Source organism: Podarcis gaigeae (genome assembly GCF_964106915.1).
Source record: "Podarcis gaigeae genome assembly, chromosome: 6".
In the NCBI taxonomy this organism is placed as follows: domain Eukaryota; kingdom Metazoa; phylum Chordata; class Lepidosauria; order Squamata; family Lacertidae; genus Podarcis; species Podarcis gaigeae.
The window spans coordinates 31273053-31292576 of NC_139682.1; the positions used below are offsets into that span (position 1 = coordinate 31273053).

Consider the following 19524-nt stretch of genomic DNA (forward strand, 5'->3'; position numbering starts at 1 on the left):
TAATTTTAATAAAATTTCACAGGTATAGATAGAAATTGATGTTAAGGCTTCTTTGTTACTTGAAACCCCCATTACTATGTGCAAAGACTCTGTCATTACAAACTGTTAGGTTCTTATTGCAAAGGTTATTGGAGGGAGGAGTGCATAGCTCCTCAGCACATCACTCTCATATTGACAAACACAGGAGCAAGAATGCCCAAATGGGGGTAATGTCTTTTATGTTGGGCTATGTGTGCTCATGTGTTAATTAAGTCATACACAAGGTGAGCAGAAGAGAGAGGTGTGACTTCCTTGCATTTAGGTATGCTGCAAACTAAAAGGGGCACAGTAAGAAGCACATCTGAGCTGAGTGTATGCAGTTATCTGCCCACTAGTGGTGCTAAATTGCTAAGCTTAAAAGTTCCCCAGAATGTGATTTGACTTAGAGCTATTCTCAATGGTGGCAAAGCCTGTAACACAGGATCCATGTTCCTCTGGTGCTGTGCACTTGTGACGCATGCAGCTGCCTTCCTACTTGGCTTATACCTCTAGCCTAACGGGGAGTGGTTGGAATGCAGTTACACAGCATATTTGTAGCCTACAGGCACTTCAGTTTCCCCTTTTAATAGTCTTACCTCCAGTATGTGTAGAAGTCCTTATAAACTTAATGTCATTCAAGTCAACCACGTAGTTCCTATTTGGCACAGCACTGGAGAAGTACTGAATCACAATCCTTGCGTCAATCAGGTTGATTCAAGTTGCACGAGCTCCTATTTCTGCAAGGTAGCATTCGTTACCATTCTTAAAAAAAAAAATATTCCTTGTCAGTATTCAGCAAGCAAGAGTACTAAAATAAAAATCAGTAAAAATAACAATGCAGAGCCAATGTAAACCTGTTACACTGAGGTAGTCTGCAAAGGCGGCAAGATGTGTTGATCATTAGCTTAGATGGCTTTAATATGGGATTAGATAAATTCATGGAGGAGAGATCTATTATTCAGTTTTGGACTTGAGCTCACCAAGTTGTGATTTCAAACATCACCAAATTATATGGAAAAAAGCAGCTCACGAAATCAGTCCTAAAACTGATGTTTTTTGTTGAGAACCCAGATGTAAGCAAGTCCTCTGTGCTACCCTGCTTCCTAGTAGGCAGCTGTTTGGCATACACAGAAGTGGCAACTCGTGACATCGCCCTTTTTCTCTCGATCATAAATCACACTCCACACACCCATGAGCTTTGTTTCCAGAAGGTGTAAACACAAGAAAAAGAGAAAATTGCCTTAGGTATTCATTCCATGCCATATATAAATCATCACTGCTTGGCGCCAACAGAGAAAGGGTGGACCGAGGGTTCATGTGCAATATGAAAGCACCCTTTGCCTAGATAAATCCCAGTGTGGCACAGCTATGTTTGGGAGGGGGGAGGGGGGAGAAAACCAATTAAATTAAACTTCTGGGAGAGGGAGCTTCATGGCAGATTGATTTTCTCTCATCAGCGGTAGACTGATGAGAGATAACTGCTGAGTACTAGCCAGATACATTTCTGACTGTGAACTCACTTTGCAAGACTGGAATCTAGGGTAAGTGGCGTGAGGATGCAACAGCCATGCATCAATCCCAGTTCCTCAGACAGCATGCTTCCTCCCCCCCCCAAAAAAAAAAATGCACCCAGGGCAATCGCTCCAGAAGCGCCCCCACATGCTACACCCCTGGTTATGTGTTCGGTGTAAAAGAGACCAAGAGGTCAGAAAGACCAAGCCCCTGCTGCAAAGCAGGACCATTCACATACAGATTCCCAGCACATTGTCCCAACTACACTGAGGTACAACCACAAAGCAGGTTCAATATAGGAAAATGTGTCTGCAAATTTGCAGCTCCTGATCTGATAATTCTTCAGTTCGTTCCTCAGAACAAACAGCAGGGCCAGCCCAAGACATTTGGGCACCTGAGATGAACCACAAAATGGCGCCCCCTTCCCTGCCAGGGAATAAAGGGTGAATGAAGTTCTACAACGGAATCTGCTACCTGAGGAGGTTACCTCACCTTCCCTCACAGGTGGGCCAGCCCTTGTGGCTAGAACTAACTAAAATATTGAGAGAGATTAAATGGTCTGAGAAAGAAACAGGACAGAATAATACTGTAAACATGTACATGACAAGGGAATTCATTTTCAAGTTTCTCAGCAAAGGAAGCAAACAGAATCTTGGAACTAAGCAGGAGGCAAGTCACATGTGCTCCACCTATTCTGTCAACAACTAGAAAAGAGAGGGGAAGCACAATATGGACTGTGGGAAGCGTTGTTTATGGCACTCAAGCAGAAATTATGGAACCTCCAAATGTATTTAGGATTGGTGGTGAATTTATGTTATTCACTAGATATTCTAAATATATATGAAGAAATGATACTTAATACAGTGGTACCTCTGGTTAAGAACTTAATTCATTCCGGAGGTCCATTCTTAACCTGAAACTGTTCTTAACCTGAGGTACCACTTTAGCTAATGGGGCCTCCCGCTGCCGCAATGCCGCCACCGTGCGATTTCTGTTCTCATCCTGAGGAAAAGTTCTTAACCCAAGGCACTATTTCTGGGTTAGCGGAGTCTGTAACCTGAGGTACCACTGTATTAGGGCTCTTGCATACTGCTCCAGACTTGAAAACATCACTTGAAGTAAATTTGCAGCTTCTGATCTGATTCTTTACCTCACACTGGTTGTGTGGAGGGAGCATTATATAGAAGGTCAAGTGGAGAGATAGATGGGGCCTCAGATATATTGAACAAAGAACTGGTGGAGTCAGAGAAAGGTAGCAGGGGGGCGGGGGAGAGAAGTCTAGACCCCCACAGCAGAATGAGGGCCCCCAAACATAACAGGGCCTACTTATCATGAAAGGCCCTTCCAGACTGTTGCTTTATTGTGGGTGCATTCTGCTACATGTTGGTGACACAATAGTAATGGATCTGTGGTGAATTTATTCTGTGTTATTAGTTCTGCAACACTTCCCCAGTCCTACCATATAATTACTGTCCAGATGAGCTTTCGTGCAAGAAAAGCGTGGCAAAAATAAACCATAATATTTGTGGTATAAAAAGCCACAAGGTTTTAGCAGAAAGATATGGGACATGCACTGACTGGAAATGAAGCAGTGTGACCACCCCAACATTTTTGCAGGCATAAGTAGTATTGAAAATGAGATTATGTATGAGCACCTGGATAGCATGAGGAGCACAAATCATGAATGTGTGATAAAAAGTATGGATGAAAGGGTCCAAAGTCTGTGAATAATACACATATCTGAAGAGCCCCCATCCTCAGTCAGTCCATTTAAGTCCAGAATTTAAAATTACCTCATTGACCCGCTGAGGGGGAAATGGCTGCTGTTCCTCAGCTGGCTGTGGCTCATGCTCGTTAGGCACATGGCTTGTATTAAGGAGAATCAAAGTGAGCAGGATGGAGGGCTGTAGCTAATGCTAGGAATTCCGTCATGTCTTATTAATTTCAATGGGCCTACTCTGAGAAGCACTACAGTGGTACCTCAGGTTAAGTACTTAATTCGTTCCGGAGGTCCGTACTTAACCTGAAACAGTTCTTAACCTGAAGCACCACTTTAGCTAATGGGGCCTCCTGCTGCTGCCGCGCCGCCGGAGCCCGATTTCTGTTCTCATCCTGAAGCAAAGTTCTTAACTTGAAGGACTATTTCTGGGTTAGCAGAGTCTGTAACCTGAAGCGTATGTAACCTGAGGTACCACTGTAGTACTGAATACAGCCTGGAGTGATTGGTGCCTACCCACTTTGAACGTACTTGCCAATATTGGATAATGTGTGACTTGCAGGTGGGGTCTGGGCAGCCAAACCTGCTTGGTGAGTCCCCAAGCCTGACTCACTGAGTGACGAGACAGGTGGAGCCCTGGACTGTTTAGCAGCCAGCCCTCACGCCTGGTCAGTGCTGAAGAGAGCCAAGCCCTGGCAGCACCATGGCCCTGAGTGTCAGCGTCAAGAGGGTCACCCACCTGCCAGGGACAGGAGAGCGGCAGGTGCAACTGAATTTCCGAGGTGCGGAGCATGGGGAGGCACGGGGAAGGAAGTCGGGGTGAGGTGGGAAGGAAAGGAAATGTATCCAAGGTTTGGGGAAGGGGGGAAGGAACTGGTAGCCCAGGAATCTGTTTGCTTTAGCCTGAGGTGATGAAAATGCATCAGGGGGACAAGATGCAGGTGTGTGGGACTCTATGCATTGTGTAGAGGTACCACTGCCTTTCCTTTTCAGTTATATGAACATGTCTGTTATGTGAGCTGTGGTCCTGCTTGTTCTGTTATGGAATCTGCTTGCTCATATAAGCTTGAAGAAAGTTCTGAAACCGAGGAACTCTTCACACATGATACATTTTAAAAAACAGCAACACAGATAGCACTCTCTTTTTTGAAAGTGCCTGCCTCTGTGTGTACAACATCACATTCAGGGCTTCCCACAACTGTAATATGTGGTGAAATAGCCATGTGTATGTAAAATACACAGGACTGTATATGCACATATTTAATTTCTTACAAGGATGTACTTAGCTGTATAGAAAATTTGTCGTAGGAAGCAGCTCTCTTTAAGAGAAAAAGAAAACCTTTCTCCTCAGTCACACACACACACCCTCAAAAGAAACACCTCTTAAATCTTATAACCACTTAGGAGCAAATATTCATTCCCAGTCCTATTTTTCTAGAAAAAGAGGTGCCGGAACTAACCATGAACACCTCCCTTGTTCTCTTATAATGACAATGGTGCCCACCTGAGAGGTGCCAGAACTGAGTTCTGGTGAATTCCAGCTACCGTATTTTTTGCACCATAACACTCACTTTTTTCCTCCTAAAAAGTAAGGGGAAATGTCTGTGCGTGTTATGGAGGGAATGCCTACGGGTGGCATGCCTACGGATTTTCCTCCTCTAAAAACTACGTGCGTGTTATGGTTGGGTGCGTGTTATAGAGCAAAAAATACGGTTGTTGTTTTTTTAAAAATCTAAATTAGCTTTAAAAAAAGGCCTGTTCCTTATTTATGTACACATTACTAGTAACAAGATGTGGAGGCAGAATTCAGATTGTCCAATCACCTAAATGGACAATATTTTGTACTGGAGATAGGACAGCAAAAATATATATATAGAAACCCATTCTGCAGTGTTAATCTTAATTGGAGGTTAATTTAATGGAGGTCAGCAAGATATAGGAATTATCAAAAGATCCCACTTTTCCTAGAATATTACTTCTTGTGCAGGAAAAACCTAATGTATGAAGTAACATTCATCTCCAAGTAACTATGCTCTGGCTACAAGGGTTCTTTTAGATCTTTTAGGCAATGCTTCCAGTGATTTGAATTACCCACCTCAGAAACATTTTCACTTCTCTGTCCAAGGAGGGATTTATTTCTCTTGTAGCTTTTTTTGTCAGTCAGTCATTTCCTCTTTGGTCTCTATTTAAGTCCAGCAACTCACCAGTAGTTGTTGACTCAGTAGCTGATAACAGCCTAGTATCCTTTGTGTACATTCCATTCCACTGCAATGAAATATTTGCTAAAGGAAAGAGGTGTTCCCATCTGCTTGTTAAAAAGTGCCAGTGAATTATCAGGTCATGTCTTAGTTATGGTGATAATCCATGTGCTAAGCTTGTTTCCTTTGAACAACCAAGAACCCCAGATAGGTGAACAGTTTTTTCCTTTAAATTAAAACAAAAAAATATGATAATTTCATCTAGCAACCTGTCTCCCTCCCCTTTGTCACACTCTCTATCATCCCAGAAATCCTTGTGCCCTGGTTCCCCCTTATTTAGAGCATTCATGTCATACAACAACTTCTAATACTATGCAGAGGCTTCCTCTCCGCATATCCAAGGATAATTCCTCTTATGCTAAAAGAAAGTTATTTGTGTATGTTAAGTTGTGGGCGAACATATCAGACGACACAGCAATTCTTCCAAAGCAGCTCTTTATTTGTAAGCTGGAACAGAACTAACTGAGGAGCTCAGTCAGCCTGCTTATATAGAGCTCCAGAACAATGTAACTGTTGCCATTTTCTAAAACTATCCAATCACTGAACGTCACTTTCGATCCTTCATTTACATACAAACTATCCAATCACTGAACGTCACTTTCGATCCTTCATTTGCATAACTATCTACGGTATCCCCCTGCTGGCCCAGGGTGAGAACTTCAGTACATAACAGTGTACAAAAGTCCAGTATGACAGTAAATTAAAAGCTCACACCACCAAATGCAAGCTAGAGTTTTGCTTTCAGTTCTGGGGAAAGCTTCTAAAGTCACCATTATTTAGTCTTCCTCCTTGCATGTATTCTACCATGGCTAGGGGGGGGGGGGGACTTAGAACATACTGGTAATTAGAATGCTTGACTTAGATCAGGAATACGCAGCTTCAAATCCCCATTCAGCCACAAAGCTTCATGGGTGATACTGGGCCAGACACATACTCTCAGCCCCGGAACCCATCACAGCATTGTTGTGTGGATAAAATGCAAGGGGGCATACACAATGGCAAGGATAACATTTCTGTTTCTTTTAAATAACAACAGTGGGATGATGAAGTCTGAGACATCACCTGTGCATATCCCTTCAGACAACTGGTTTCCAAAACACTCTTTAGATAGCAATTGGCTTTGGGTGTGCTATTGTGATTAAGTCTGGTATATACCTCAAAAAGACACAGGTGGCTTTATCAAAGGTGTCAATGCTCTGAGTTCTCCCTGCACAGCAGCATGGGAAGTCCTATCAGGGAGGCCTTACCAGGTAACTCAAGTGCAAGGCAAAGGGTGACCAGGAATGTTTTCTGAGGTGTGGTGCTTTTCTAGGCAAAATTATTTGGATCTCTGTTTTCTAAACACATGCTAGTAGCAGCATGCTAAGGCTAGAGAGAAGCTTCTGTTAGTATCAGATTCATTGAAGTACAACACTCATCGTTCCTGACTGTTGGTCAGTCATACTACCTGGGGCTGATGGGAGCTGGAGTCCAACAAGATCTGGAGGGCCAGAGGTTCCTCATCCCTGCCATAGGCATCTGGGTTGGCTGTTGTGAGAACGGGTTCACCACTATTCTAGAATGACAAACTCTGCATTTTGTTCTAAGGTTTTACTCAGAAGACAAAGAAGATACACTGTGGCCAGGAAGTAGTCTTTGGAGAGGTAAGGAAGCATTACATTGTGCTCAAAGAGGACTGAGTTTTCAGTTATGACACATTAGCATATGCTCCCAAAGTGTTTGTGGACAAGCGTCTTCACACTTGACATGTCTACCACAGCAAAATAGTGTCCCCAGGCTGCTGTATAGCGTGAAGCAGCATGATCTGGCTGAAGGCATGCTTGTGCTCTTAGCCACAGAATCTCATTCTGCCCCACAGTCTACTTTTATTAAATCATATATTGTTATAATTTCCCCAGTATATTAAGCTAGGTTATTAAGCAATAAAAGAAAATGATGACAAGCCTTCTCTCACCATTGTTTAATGTGTAAAGTTCTGTGACTCAAAAGATGTGATGACTGCCTTACTCTCATGTGTTCTTTTAAGATACCCCATACCTTGGTACCCATCTAACTATATATGACAGCCCTCACCATCCTCCAGATGTTTCGGATGACTTGCCTCAACAACATGGCTGGGGCTGGTGGGAGTTATAGTCCAAAATATCTGGAGGGCACCAGGTTGGTGAAGGCTGATATATGCCATGAAGAACTGGGGAAGTGGGCTCTTCAGGAGCTCCAGGAGCCCACCATGAATTCTGCTGCTCGTCTTTTCTTTTTAGCTTTTTCGCTGGCCACACTATGGAAAGCTGATTATGGAAGAGATGCTGATTGTTAAAGTTTACAACTGCAGTAAGGTATTCAGTAATAGGTAAGTTCATATTTATTTCAAGCGGGTGACTGTGAGGCACTAGCTAGATTTAGGCTTAGGGCAACAAGCCTGGCTGATGTCACCAATGTATGTGTCCATTTCACAAATTTCACAGAAATCAACACATGCCTCCACTGGGAAGGTCTTGTTGCTGTATTTTGCCTCAGGCAAATTGTGTTCTTTATGACTTTATGACCTTCCAGTGGACTCTGGATGGCACAACTGGGTTAAGTGGAGTTAAAATATATGCCCTTGGCTTAAATATCAACAGAATTAAATTTTGGTGATTTGGATGGAGGAGTATTGCGAGTTGTCTAAATCAGAGCTCAACTGAAGCAGATGGTGGGTTCTAAACTGACCTGATGAATCCCTAATCCATATTCACCCTCTTCTTTGCCTACAGCCAAATACTTATGCTTTGACACATACAGGCAGCCACCCCAGAGAGGTCAAATGTCAATATGGGATCACATTTTGTGAAGTCACCAAGGTGTGGGAGGTGCAATGGCAGGTACATAAGTGCCAGTTACAGATAGGTAGCCGTGTTGGTCTGCCATAGTCAAAACAAAAATTCCTTCCAGTAGCACCTTAAAGACCAACTAAGTTAGTTCTAGGTATGAGCTTTCATGTGCATGCACACTTCTTCAGATACACTGAGACAGAAGTCACCAGACCCTTCTATATAGTGAGAAGGTGGGGAGGGGTATTACTCAGAAGGGTGGTGGGAATGGGTGATTGGCAGATAGCTGTGATGAGCCTGTTGACAACTCTTAACGACTACAATAGGTCTTACAGGAAAAAGCAAGGGATGAGAAGGTGAAAAATGGCTTTGTCAGGTACATAAGTGGACATTGTTGAGAAACATTGCCACTGAACAATTGCAAGGCAATCAAGTTGTACGAGCACTAGAGCTGGTTGAGATTGCAAACACTACTCCTTTGCTTGTACAAATGGCAACCATTTTGAGCAGGTGTTCTGTTCCTCCCCCCCCCCCACGCATCGGCAGAGCATGCATAAGCCTGCCCTGCCCTGCCCTGCCCCATAACAGCCCATTACGCCCCACCCACTGCACCCTATTCTGCCTCCCATTCCACCCCCATTCTGCCCTCTTCCAGGACAAAAGGACCCAGAGGTCAGTGGTCACATGTCAATTGGATGCATGTAAAATGGCCTCCGCCTGAATTCAACACCCACCAGTGCACGGCAAAAGGTGCATTCCTAGGGGGTCCATTATAAGTAGGGAAGAAAAAGGGCTCACATGGTAGTCTAACCTTTCTCCTGTCCCAGCACTTCAACTCAGACACCTTTAAACATTCCAAAACAGCAAGAGAGACATGGGAGGAGGTGGAAAGGCACTGGAGAAGCAGTGGCACAAGTGCAGGAGACTCAAATGCTTTTAACCTGTTAAAGATATATCCATGATCTCTTGGCTGATACCTGGGTACCCTAATGGTCACATGTGTATACATGCCTGCCTGCACACAAAGAAATGCAGTCTTCCTCAGTCTTTTCAATGGGTGGAACAGGAATAGTCAGATGTTGCTGGACTGCTGAGCTCCACATCCCTGATTCCCTGACTGTTGGTCATGCTGGATGCGGTTGATGTCCAATAGCATCTGGAGGGTACCGCATTGGCTACCCATGATGCAGAATTACCAGCTCACACCGATATGTTTGTATTCATGTCTGATCATCCCCCAGCATACTTTAGTACTCTGTTTCAACATTGCTTATTATTTCGTTGTAGATTACTTGGTTCCTTAGTTATAAGCCTTCAGCACTTAGTAACATCTGGACGACTAAACATCAGAGAGGCTCTGGTTGACAAAAACCACAGTATCACAGGTGTAAGTAGTTTGACTATCATCAGAATACTGGGATACTTGCATGGGTGTAGCCAAGGGTGGGGCTGGGGGGCAACTGCAACCCCCCAGTTCAAGTAAAACAATAGAAATACTTAACTAACTGACCAATCACATCAGTTCTTCCCCCTAACAAAAGTCCTGCCCCCTATCAAAGTCCTGCCCCCCCCAACAAAAATCCTGGCTATGCCCAGGGATACTTGAAAAGAACCAGTGAGCTGGCTTTTGAGTGCCACAGCTAACTTGACAAAGCACTTAATATGTGTTAGGCTCCTATTTGCTGGAAAGAGATCCTACATGAGTTATGGAAGATTCTTTCTGCAGACATCTTCCATTGCTAACATGCTTAGATTTTGGTTTTGGGCATGCACAAAAAATGGTCCATTTATTATATGTTTAATTCCGCCATTCCCCCAAAGAGCTCAGAACAGCATACATGGTCCCTACCTCACAACTGTCCTGCGAGGTGGGTTAGACTGAGATACTAGTCCTCCACTTAATTTAGCTCACTGTTATTTTTTACTTACTTTTGTATGTGCATTTACTATATTCTCTTCTGTTTTAAAATATTATTACATATTTCGTGCATGCATTTATCCATACCCAATACTTTTTTATGGGGGGGATGCAAGGGGATGCATACTCCTAAATATTTTGTGAATCTTTGTACTTTTGTCCATTTACTGTATTTATTTTTCCTTACTTGATCTATAAAATGGTGTTCTTCTTGAGTCAAAATGAGAGTACCCCTAAACATTTTTTAAAGAAAACAAAACACTGTCCATACCAATTTACATCCTGTATTTCAGGGCAAAAAAACCTCCCGAAGCCAGCTGCTTATAACAGTTGTGGTCTTCCTATGGTTTGCCTTTCCCATATAGATATATATTGAACTAGATCTGCGATACCAGCCTCCTGATGGGGCCGCAGGAACATGGGCTGAAGAAGATTTTGTCTATCAGATGAAAGACAGGTACTGGATATAATGTGAGAAGAAAATTACACTGGGCAGAAGGTAGGACTAGGCAGAAGTGTCCTTCCACTCAGGAAACCTAGCTCAGTAAGCCTCCTCCTAGTTACCAAACAGGTGGGCAGGATCCCTACCAACAGCTGGCAAAATCCCAAAATGGGTGTTCCAAGGGCTGAGAAAGGCTAGAGCTGGACTGAGCTTGCCTGGGAGCCAGTTTATAGCCGGAAAGATGGCATCCACTTTGATCATCCTCCCCATATTTGCTGAAACCAGCAGGGTTACAAATGTGGGAGTGGCTCCACTGCTCCACAAAGTCCCACCAGTGGGAGGGGGGAGTTTAGATTACACCCTTAGTTTTAAAGCACAGACTTAGATGTCTGCTATTCAATCAGCATTCCTACAGGTATGTCTCCACCGTACTCTCCCCTATTAGGAGATTTCAAAGCATTTCTACAACAAGCACAGAAATGTAAGATAAAGATAAGATTTCAGCACATACAGGGCTCATGCAAGTGCAAATTGAATGACTATCCCCAGACAATGTGGGTTTTGAGGCATGAAAGAGAAATTGTCACAGTTAAGCATATTACTCATAATGTTGCTTTGGAAGTAATTGCACCATAACTGGCCTCTCTCAACCACTAATCTGAGGGGTTCTGATTGCCTTCAGAATCACTCTGTTGGTATGAAATGTTAGGCCAAGAGAGACTGCAACCCATTAAGAAGATTCACCAGTCAGTGCAGCCAACATTGATATCATTCACTCACTCAGGTTTTCCAGAGAGTGGAGACAAAACAATTGCATTCCAGGGTTTTCACTGTTGACATCCTTTCTTTTTAAATATCTTGTTTATGACGCCCCTGTCCCAACTGGGAAATAGACTAGAGCAACAGTTTAAACTGTGTGTGTACTCATAGTCATTATTCAGCTTCTAGTTAACTGCAGAAATTTAAACCCTCAGCAGGGATAAAGGGCCCTATTATGGAAATAACCCAAGAAAGGTTAAATTGGATAGAGAGCTATTTTCTGCAGTCGGTGCATGCTTGTCATTATTCCTTTTCTCCCCCTGTTTACTATAGCTCAGAGGTTATAATCCGCAACCCTGGATTTGAGGAGCTGGAGTAAGTGTCCTATTCCATTTTATAACCTGATATTCTGAGTTACTCGATCAAATACAAAAGCTTTTATGCACTGGTTCAAAACCACAAGTTGGGGCAGCGGCGTAGCATGGGGGGCTGGGAGGGGGCCATTGTCCTGGGTGCATTTTTTGAGGGGGGCGCAACCACTATAGTTCCCTTATGGAATGAAGCCATGCCCAGGCTGGCCTTTGGGGCTGGGGGTGCATGGGCGGTTGCTGCTCCACTCCCAGGTCAGGCCTGACCCAGGCGCGAAAGCGTCAGAGAGGTGACCTTGCTGCCCCTCTCAGATGCTGTGATCACACACAGCTTGGAAGCATCAGAGGGGCGCTGCCACTGCCCCTCTCCAATGCTGCAATGATCTGGCACGGGAGGGAGCCAGGCGCTTCTGGCAGGCTCCAGTGGGTGAGTTTTGCGCCCCCAGCATGTCCCACCCACTCGGTGCGTTCATCCCCCTCTGCATGCCCGTACGCACGCCCTGGGCAGCAATCAGGGATGCAATGCCCTTGAGTTTGGGCATTGCTCTTACATTGTGAGTCAGCCTGGGGCACTACAACAGGATAGCACTCGGAGAACAACACTGCAAAGTTGGTGACTTACCATATTTGCTAGATGCAGTGTAGCAATGCCAAGCATAGTTGTGATATGACACATAGTGGGCAAAAAGTGCTTGCAATGGGCCTGTGATGGAATACACAAGCAACAGAAGGACCCACAATATGTAAACATTTTACTCCAGAAACTCAAAGTTATAGTATGTTTTGTCTCTGCACAACTTGGATGTTTCATTGTGTTGTTTCAATACTGGGTTGATTTAAATTGCTTTTATATTCTGTATGCTGTTTTTAGTTGGTTTGTGTTTCTTTTGTTTTGTTTCACTGGAAAGCAGGGGGGTGGGAAACTCCAGGTCTAGCCATAGTTAAGCATTATTATGTCTTATAGATCGAGAGAAAAAGAAGACATCCTTAAACCTCTGACACTGTAATAATTGATTAAAATTGATTAACTTGGAGTGGATTGTGTTGTTATTGATGATGATGATGATGATGATGATGATGATAAAAATGAATAAAAAGGGAAGAACTAGATGCTCAGTTTTGGTCAGGAATGATATAGATAAGATTTTTTTAAAGCTTCAGAGGCTGATAGGCTGTAGGAACTGCATATATCTTGTGCTTCTTAAAGTTCCCTTTGCATGTAGCATGAGCTTGTGTTTGTTGCAGCCCTGATGAAGTGAAGCGAGCTGCTGATCTGGATAGGAAGGCTGCAGTAATTGGCAGGAAACTTGTCAAAGGCTTGGAGACTGATGATGATGAGGATGATTATTATGATGTGTCTGACATGGAGTTCTCCGGCATTGTCTTCACTCCTGTCAAGAGGTACTTTTCTGAAAGCACTTTAACACAAAAGGGTCTGTCTTCATGTTCCTAGCTAGCTTGGCACGTCATCACATAGCTACCGTATTTGATATCCCTTCAAAAAAGGAACCTGGTGTTAAGCACAGTGTACCTTTCAGAACAGTGTGTATGTGCTATATGAGGGTCTTTCATCATTTATCAACAGGAACAGCATATTTCATAGTTGGAAGGAACCCCAAGGAGCATCTAGAATACCACTAAAAAAATTGGAATAAGTGATTATTACAGATAATCACTTATTCCAAATTCTTAATTGTCTGCATATTATTACAGATTCTTAATTGTCTGCATAAACCTGATTAGTATTATTTACTAAATTTGTACACTGCTTTTCATCCGAAGATTACAAGGTGGTTCATAACATAAAAATACAAAATGATGGCACAGAAATGTTTAAAAGTTAAAGCGGAAAGTGCTTTGCTGAATTTCTGTTGAGAGAGCGATGACAATAAAAAGCATTTGATTAAATTTTGGTCAACATTTCATTTTCTTCTATTATCCTTCCCTTTTAAATTATGCTAACAAGGGTCACAGATCAAATTAAAAGCTTTACTTATTTATCCCCAAAATAAAATAATGGTTTACAGAGAATGGCATTGCTGAAGTGTTTAATCAGTGTTTTCTTTCCATTGCAGTCGTTCTAGGGTCTTTTCCAAATGGGACTTGTATGCTACTCCTAGACCACAGAACTTCCAGGTACTATACTTGCCAGTCTTCTTGTGTAAACTATTTAAGGCAGTGGCTCTCAAACTTTTTAAAAAATATATATATATAGAGGCCACACTTTCAGAATAAAAATATGCTCATACCACATCAAATTGTGTATTGGTAGGAAATACATTGGAAAACAAAAAGAAACAACTCCTAGCAGTTCTTGATTTATAAGATAGAACACAACTATTTTATAATATGATCATAGGACATCCAGAAAGTATAAAATATTGCAGCTACAAAAGAACATGAACCATTCCCAAAATACAATTATAAATGTGCCTCTGATATACTGTATGTACCTTAAGTATGTATACAAACTCAAAGAGAGATGTGAATTTGCTTTTGCCGGGTCTAAACCTCATTTATATTAGGTCTAATCTGAGATAAACTCTCATTTCCTCAACAACAGAAATGAATTGTTCAAATGCCCTTGAATTTTCTGGCCACACTTGCCATTTTCTCCTGCCACACCAGTGTGTCATGCCACACTCTTTAAGAACCACTGGTTTAAGGGAATGTTCATATTGCCTTAAGATTTCTGGGAGGGCATGTGATAATTTATGGGACTATTCCCAAGTTATCAAACTCCTATTAGACTAGCCCAGGACATGTTAGATCAGGAGTGGCCCTCTTGATGATGAACTACAACTCCCATCATCCCTGACCATTAGCCATCCTGCCTGGGGCTGGTGGGAGTTGGATTCCAACAACATCTGGAGGGCCATGGATTCCCCATCTCTGCCTGCAGATTGAAAGAAAATTCCCAAGTGACCCTGACATACCAGTAACTTGTGAAAAAACTCAGACACCTGCGCCTTTGAAACAAGCAATTTTGTCCTTCCTCATATTTAATTCCATCTCCCATAATGATGACATCCTCAGACTGATCCTAGGAAGTGTATTGTCTCCACAGATTGGCATAAACATTATTGAAGCCCAGAAATTGGTAGGAGTGAATATTGACCCTTTTGTAGTTGTGAAAATCGGAGATGAGAAGAGACGCACAGCAACACAAAAGTCAACCAACTGTCCCTTTTACAATGAGGTATGTAATGTACAGGCAAGATTCCATGACTCCACCACTCAGAACTTCTAGTTTTGTACATATCCTGGCCACTGTTAGGCAGCTGACTGCAGGCTGCAAACGTCTCTCAAAAGACTCGCATGCTCTTGCATATGCCACAAAAGATGTTGCATTAACATGCAAGTCATAACTAAATTATCAAGGTTGGCAGCTGCACACTTGAGTAATGGTTCTGTGTACAGTTGCTAAAATTTTGCTGCAGCCTACTAGCACGTGGAGGCCAGGAGTATATAAATCAAATTACCCTGTGTTCATGATCACCTATTGGATCATCAGCATGTGGGTCAACCATTTATTCCTTCGGGAGAGTGCTTTCTGTACAGAAATTTCGCAACATGTGAGAAAGTCCTACGCTTATGCACCTCTGTAGAGCATGAGTGGGGAACCTCTGGCCTATGGACGAATCTTGCCCTGCCACGTCCAGTTTTCCCTGTGAAGCCATTTCCCCCCAAACCATAACCACTTGTCAATCAGCTCTCTTCACTGGGCAATGCCAACTGATGTGTGGAGGGAAGGGTTCAGTGAGGTGGGCTGGGTATGGGTTCAAAAGTTTAGAGAAGTGGCTGCCAAACTTATTGTAGTCAAAAAGTTTCAGTGAAGCCTAACTGTGGGGGTGGGGAACATTTTCAGCAGGGGGTCTCAAATAGGGAAGGGTGAGTTAATGGTGACCGTCCCCCAGTTGTGAGCCTCCTGACTCAAAATGCCTCCCACACAAGAGGTCCTCTCTTGACTACCATGGAATGTTTCCCCCCAGGCCTAATTACAATGGAAGAGGGATGATGGAGGGGTTGCAGTTGGGGAGGGAAGGATTTCTTCTCCAGGAATACCACCTTCTGCCTTCAGTTAGACTTGGAGGGGGGCGGGAAGCAAAAACACTTTTGTCAAGCCTAATTGCTGGTATGCGCATTGTTGTGACTGGTGTGTGCAAGATTGCAGCAAATGCATGTGTGTATGCCATGTGGTGCTGTGGGTTAAACAGAAGGTCAGTGGTTTGAATCCCCGTGACGGGGTGAGCTCCCTTTGCTCGGTCCCTGCTCCTGCCAACCTAGCAGTTCGAAAGCACACAGTGCAAGCAGATAAATAGGTACTGCTCAGGCGGGAAGGTAAACGGTGTTTCCGTGCGCTGCTCTGGTTCACCAGAAGCGGCTTAGTCATGCTGGCCACACGACCCGGAAGCTGTACGCCGGCTCCCTCAGCCAGTAAAGTGAGATGAGAGCCACAACCCCAGAGTCGTCCACGACTGGACCTAACGGTCAGGAGTCCCTTTACCTTATGCCATGTGTGCATATATGTGTGGCTGTAAAGTGTGCAGGTGTGAATGGCTTCAGTATGCAGATGGTTGCAGTGCTTGCGTGTTGCTCATGGCAGCTTCCCCAGTTTGCAAATTTGCACATGGGATGAAAAAGTTTGATGACCCCTGCTTTAAAGAAAGCATCTCATGGGGGGGGGGCACAACTGTGGTCCTTGGAATATGATAGCACTCATGAGTCAGAATTCTTCACCTTTCCCTTCCAGTATTTTACATTTGAATTCCATGAACCGAGAGATGTTTTGTTCCACAGACTCATAGAGATTTCTGTAAGTATCAGCCATTGTGGGTCACTGTTATGGGGAGAGAGCTAACATGAGCCTATTGCATAGCAACATGGGTACTAAGAACCATAACAAAATAGGTGGGATACTAAGCCATGCCTCTGCTTTAGGTTTCCGTCCTCTTTTTCCAAAGTTTTGCTGATTCTTAGTTTCATAAGAATGACTGCCTCAGTGGAAACCATTACAATCCAAACCAATGTAGGCATTACTGTACTATTTTTGTTCATGATATTTTATAGTGCCTTAAGTGTAGGTAGCACTTTGCAGGAGGATCAGAGAGGTCCCTCCCTGCAATGAGCATGCAGTCTAGAAGTGCGAGAGACATCAAACAAAGGGGTGGGAGAGGGACAAATGAGATAAAATGTAATTATGTGCACCAAAGTTTTGTTATGCCTGAAAATGAGGATTCATGGGTTAAGCCAAATGTCCAGTGAAAATGGTGTGTTCTAGGAGAAATTTGAAGGAGCAGCTAAAGTAATCAGAACCTCAGCTATACTGGGCTGCCTTGGTCCTAGGAGGTAGGAATTCTAAGTACCTAGGAAACAGTTTTCTAATGCATTCTATATTGTGTGGAAGAGATGAGCTGGTTGCCTTGTAAAATCCTTGCAACATCCCAACCTTGCAACATCTCAATGGGACGGTTTGATCATCTGTGTGACGATGCCTCGTATCTGTCCTCTGGAATGCTGAAATAGAGGCTGCTTTTATAAACGACATACATATGTGTTCCACACTCTGTTTCAAATACTTTATTAATATTTAACATCCTGACATTGCCAGAAGGAAAAATAATTTGATTAAACTTCTAAATTGAAAAGAAGCACCAGACAAATCATACCATTGTTGATAAAAATAGCTTTACAATTTATTTGTAGACTTATGACACAAGATTAGTGAAGACTGACAACATTGAAATACACCCCTCATCCTTTAAACTTGTCTTATGTTTCATATAGTACAGTTTAACTTGGCCATTTTTTTGCCACTCCCCCTATCCTTTGGAACCACCGAACAATTCTATTAGCTCATTTCCCTCCACCACTGCTGATAGAGGGCTACTAGTGTAGCATTAAACACGTTCTGCACACCTTTTGACAATACTGAGAAAGTGGTTTGTATTACTGCGCAGGTCTTCCATTCAAAGAAGATCCGATTCTTAGGTGCACTCATAGGGATATTCAAGGTTGATCTAGCGACTATATACAACCAGCCAGGTACAGTACTTGGAAGTGATTCTTGATTTCCTTTTCCATTATCTGCTTTGAGCCTATGATATGAGTCGCCCTTGCATTATGGACTATTTTGAACTCTTTCTTTCACAACAACATAATTTACAATTAAGTAATGAATGAGAACATTGTAAAATGGGTTTTCATCTGCCTAGTCACGGCAGCCCCAATACATTTTTGCTGAAAACTAAGGATAACATTGTGCCTTTTCCTATTCCATGTACAAAAGGCAACCAGATTGGTGGCAGCTGAATCTTCCTTGAACATTGGTGAAGGGTAGCAGACTTGCAAGTGGGGAGGAGGGTGCAGGGCTGCATAGCTCACACAACTCTGACCTCCAACATCTTGTTGCCTCTTGCCAGCAACAGACCCTCCAAGTGTCCCTATTTTCCAGTGATGTCCCTGATTTAGACAAGCCACCCTGGTTTCTGATTTGATCCCAGAATGTCCAACTTTTCCTTAGGTTGTCCCTGTTTGCATTGGAGTGAATGGAGTTATTCATCCCCCAAGCGGTCTGAAGGCAATCCTGTGTAGGGATTTTTTTAATGTTTTAATATTATTTTTATATGTTGGAAGCTGCCCAGGTTATCATCATGGAATGGAATGTCCCTATTTTCATCACATAAATGTTGGAGTGTATGCAGCATTTGTTGTCTGTGTCAGCCAATCTTACTTTGCTCTACGGTAGAGCTAGCTTGGCTCTGCCTCCAACGCTCATGATTCTGAACCCTCTACAGCCCTCTTGGCCAGGATTCTGACTCTTCAGGGGATATATGAGCCTTATTGTGCAAAGTGTTGCCTCATCAAAACTGAAAGCTCCATGGAATTTCTACCGTGCCCATGGAAAGACCTCAGTAAAGCTCATATTTCCTGTGCATAACCTCCCGTAAATCTGCAGAGCTCTGTTGGTTTCAGGGAATGGATATTGATTTTTGCTTGCTAAGTGTCTTCCCTGGTACAGAGTTGATAATACAACTCTGCTGGCCTTTCTCTGAGGCTTTGAACTTGTGATGGAAGTTGTCATCATAATATGTATTGGATCCAGGAAAATTGTAAATCAGATATTCTCTCTTTATGTCCTTTTTAGATCACAGATTTTACCAGAAGTGGGCTGTTATTCATGACCCCAAGGACACCAGGGCAGGAGTCAAAGGCTTTGTGAAATGCAACATTTCTGTCATTGCACGGGGGGATGTAATGAGTTTCCTTCCCACTACCTCAGCAAGTCAGAATGAAGACATTGAAAAGTAAGTTTGTGTTATGGAGAGGTATGTAGTGTGTTCTCCCAAAGGATTGGCAATGGATTGATAGCTAATGTTATTCAAGATTAGAGAACTGATGGAACTGGCCATTGTTCTGATTCAGTGATCTTCTTTCCTTCAATTTTAGTTAGCCTCTGGTTTTCTAGGAGCTGTGAACACTATTTAGAGCTCAAATATATTCCTTTCAGGAACTTGCTGCTGCCTAAAAGAGTCCCAGCTGAAAGGCCATGGGCGAAATTCTGCATCAAAATGTACAAGGCAGAGGGTCTGCCCAGCATGAGTGCAGGAATCATGGGTGGTTTTTCAAAGATTGTGGGTGAGAAGAAAGTCTTCATTGATCCATATGTGCAAGTTGTTTTTTCTGGTCAGCAGGTAAGTTTAAGCTTGAGCAACTGATTTC

At 43.1% G+C, this 19524-nt stretch overlaps 1 protein-coding gene across 2 annotated transcripts in view; it reads left to right on the top strand.

Moving 5' to 3' along the window:
* The first annotated feature begins 34 nt into the window (after positions 1–34).
* LOC310848018 (fer-1-like protein 4) overlaps positions 35–19524 on the top strand; it is a 55935-nt gene continuing 36445 nt past the window's right edge. Inside the window, exons 1-13 of one of the 2 annotated variants that reach the window (XM_083746443.1) lie at positions 35–2034; positions 7093–7148; positions 7767–7855; positions 9603–9702; positions 10599–10690; positions 11768–11809; positions 13048–13203; positions 13878–13938; positions 14870–15001; positions 16556–16618; positions 17763–17847; positions 18950–19109; positions 19313–19496. In XM_083746443.1, the coding sequence (XP_083602569.1) occupies positions 7800–7855; positions 9603–9702; positions 10599–10690; positions 11768–11809; positions 13048–13203; positions 13878–13938; positions 14870–15001; positions 16556–16618; positions 17763–17847; positions 18950–19109; positions 19313–19496 (1131 nt within the window). In that variant the 5' untranslated portion in view covers positions 35–2034; positions 7093–7148; positions 7767–7799. Of the gene's footprint in view, positions 2035–3733; positions 4030–7092; positions 7149–7766; positions 7856–9602; positions 9703–10598; positions 10691–11767; positions 11810–13047; positions 13204–13877; positions 13939–14869; positions 15002–16555; positions 16619–17762; positions 17848–18949; positions 19110–19312; positions 19497–19524 lie in introns of those variants that run through there. The other variant, XM_083746442.1, reaches the window with a different exon arrangement.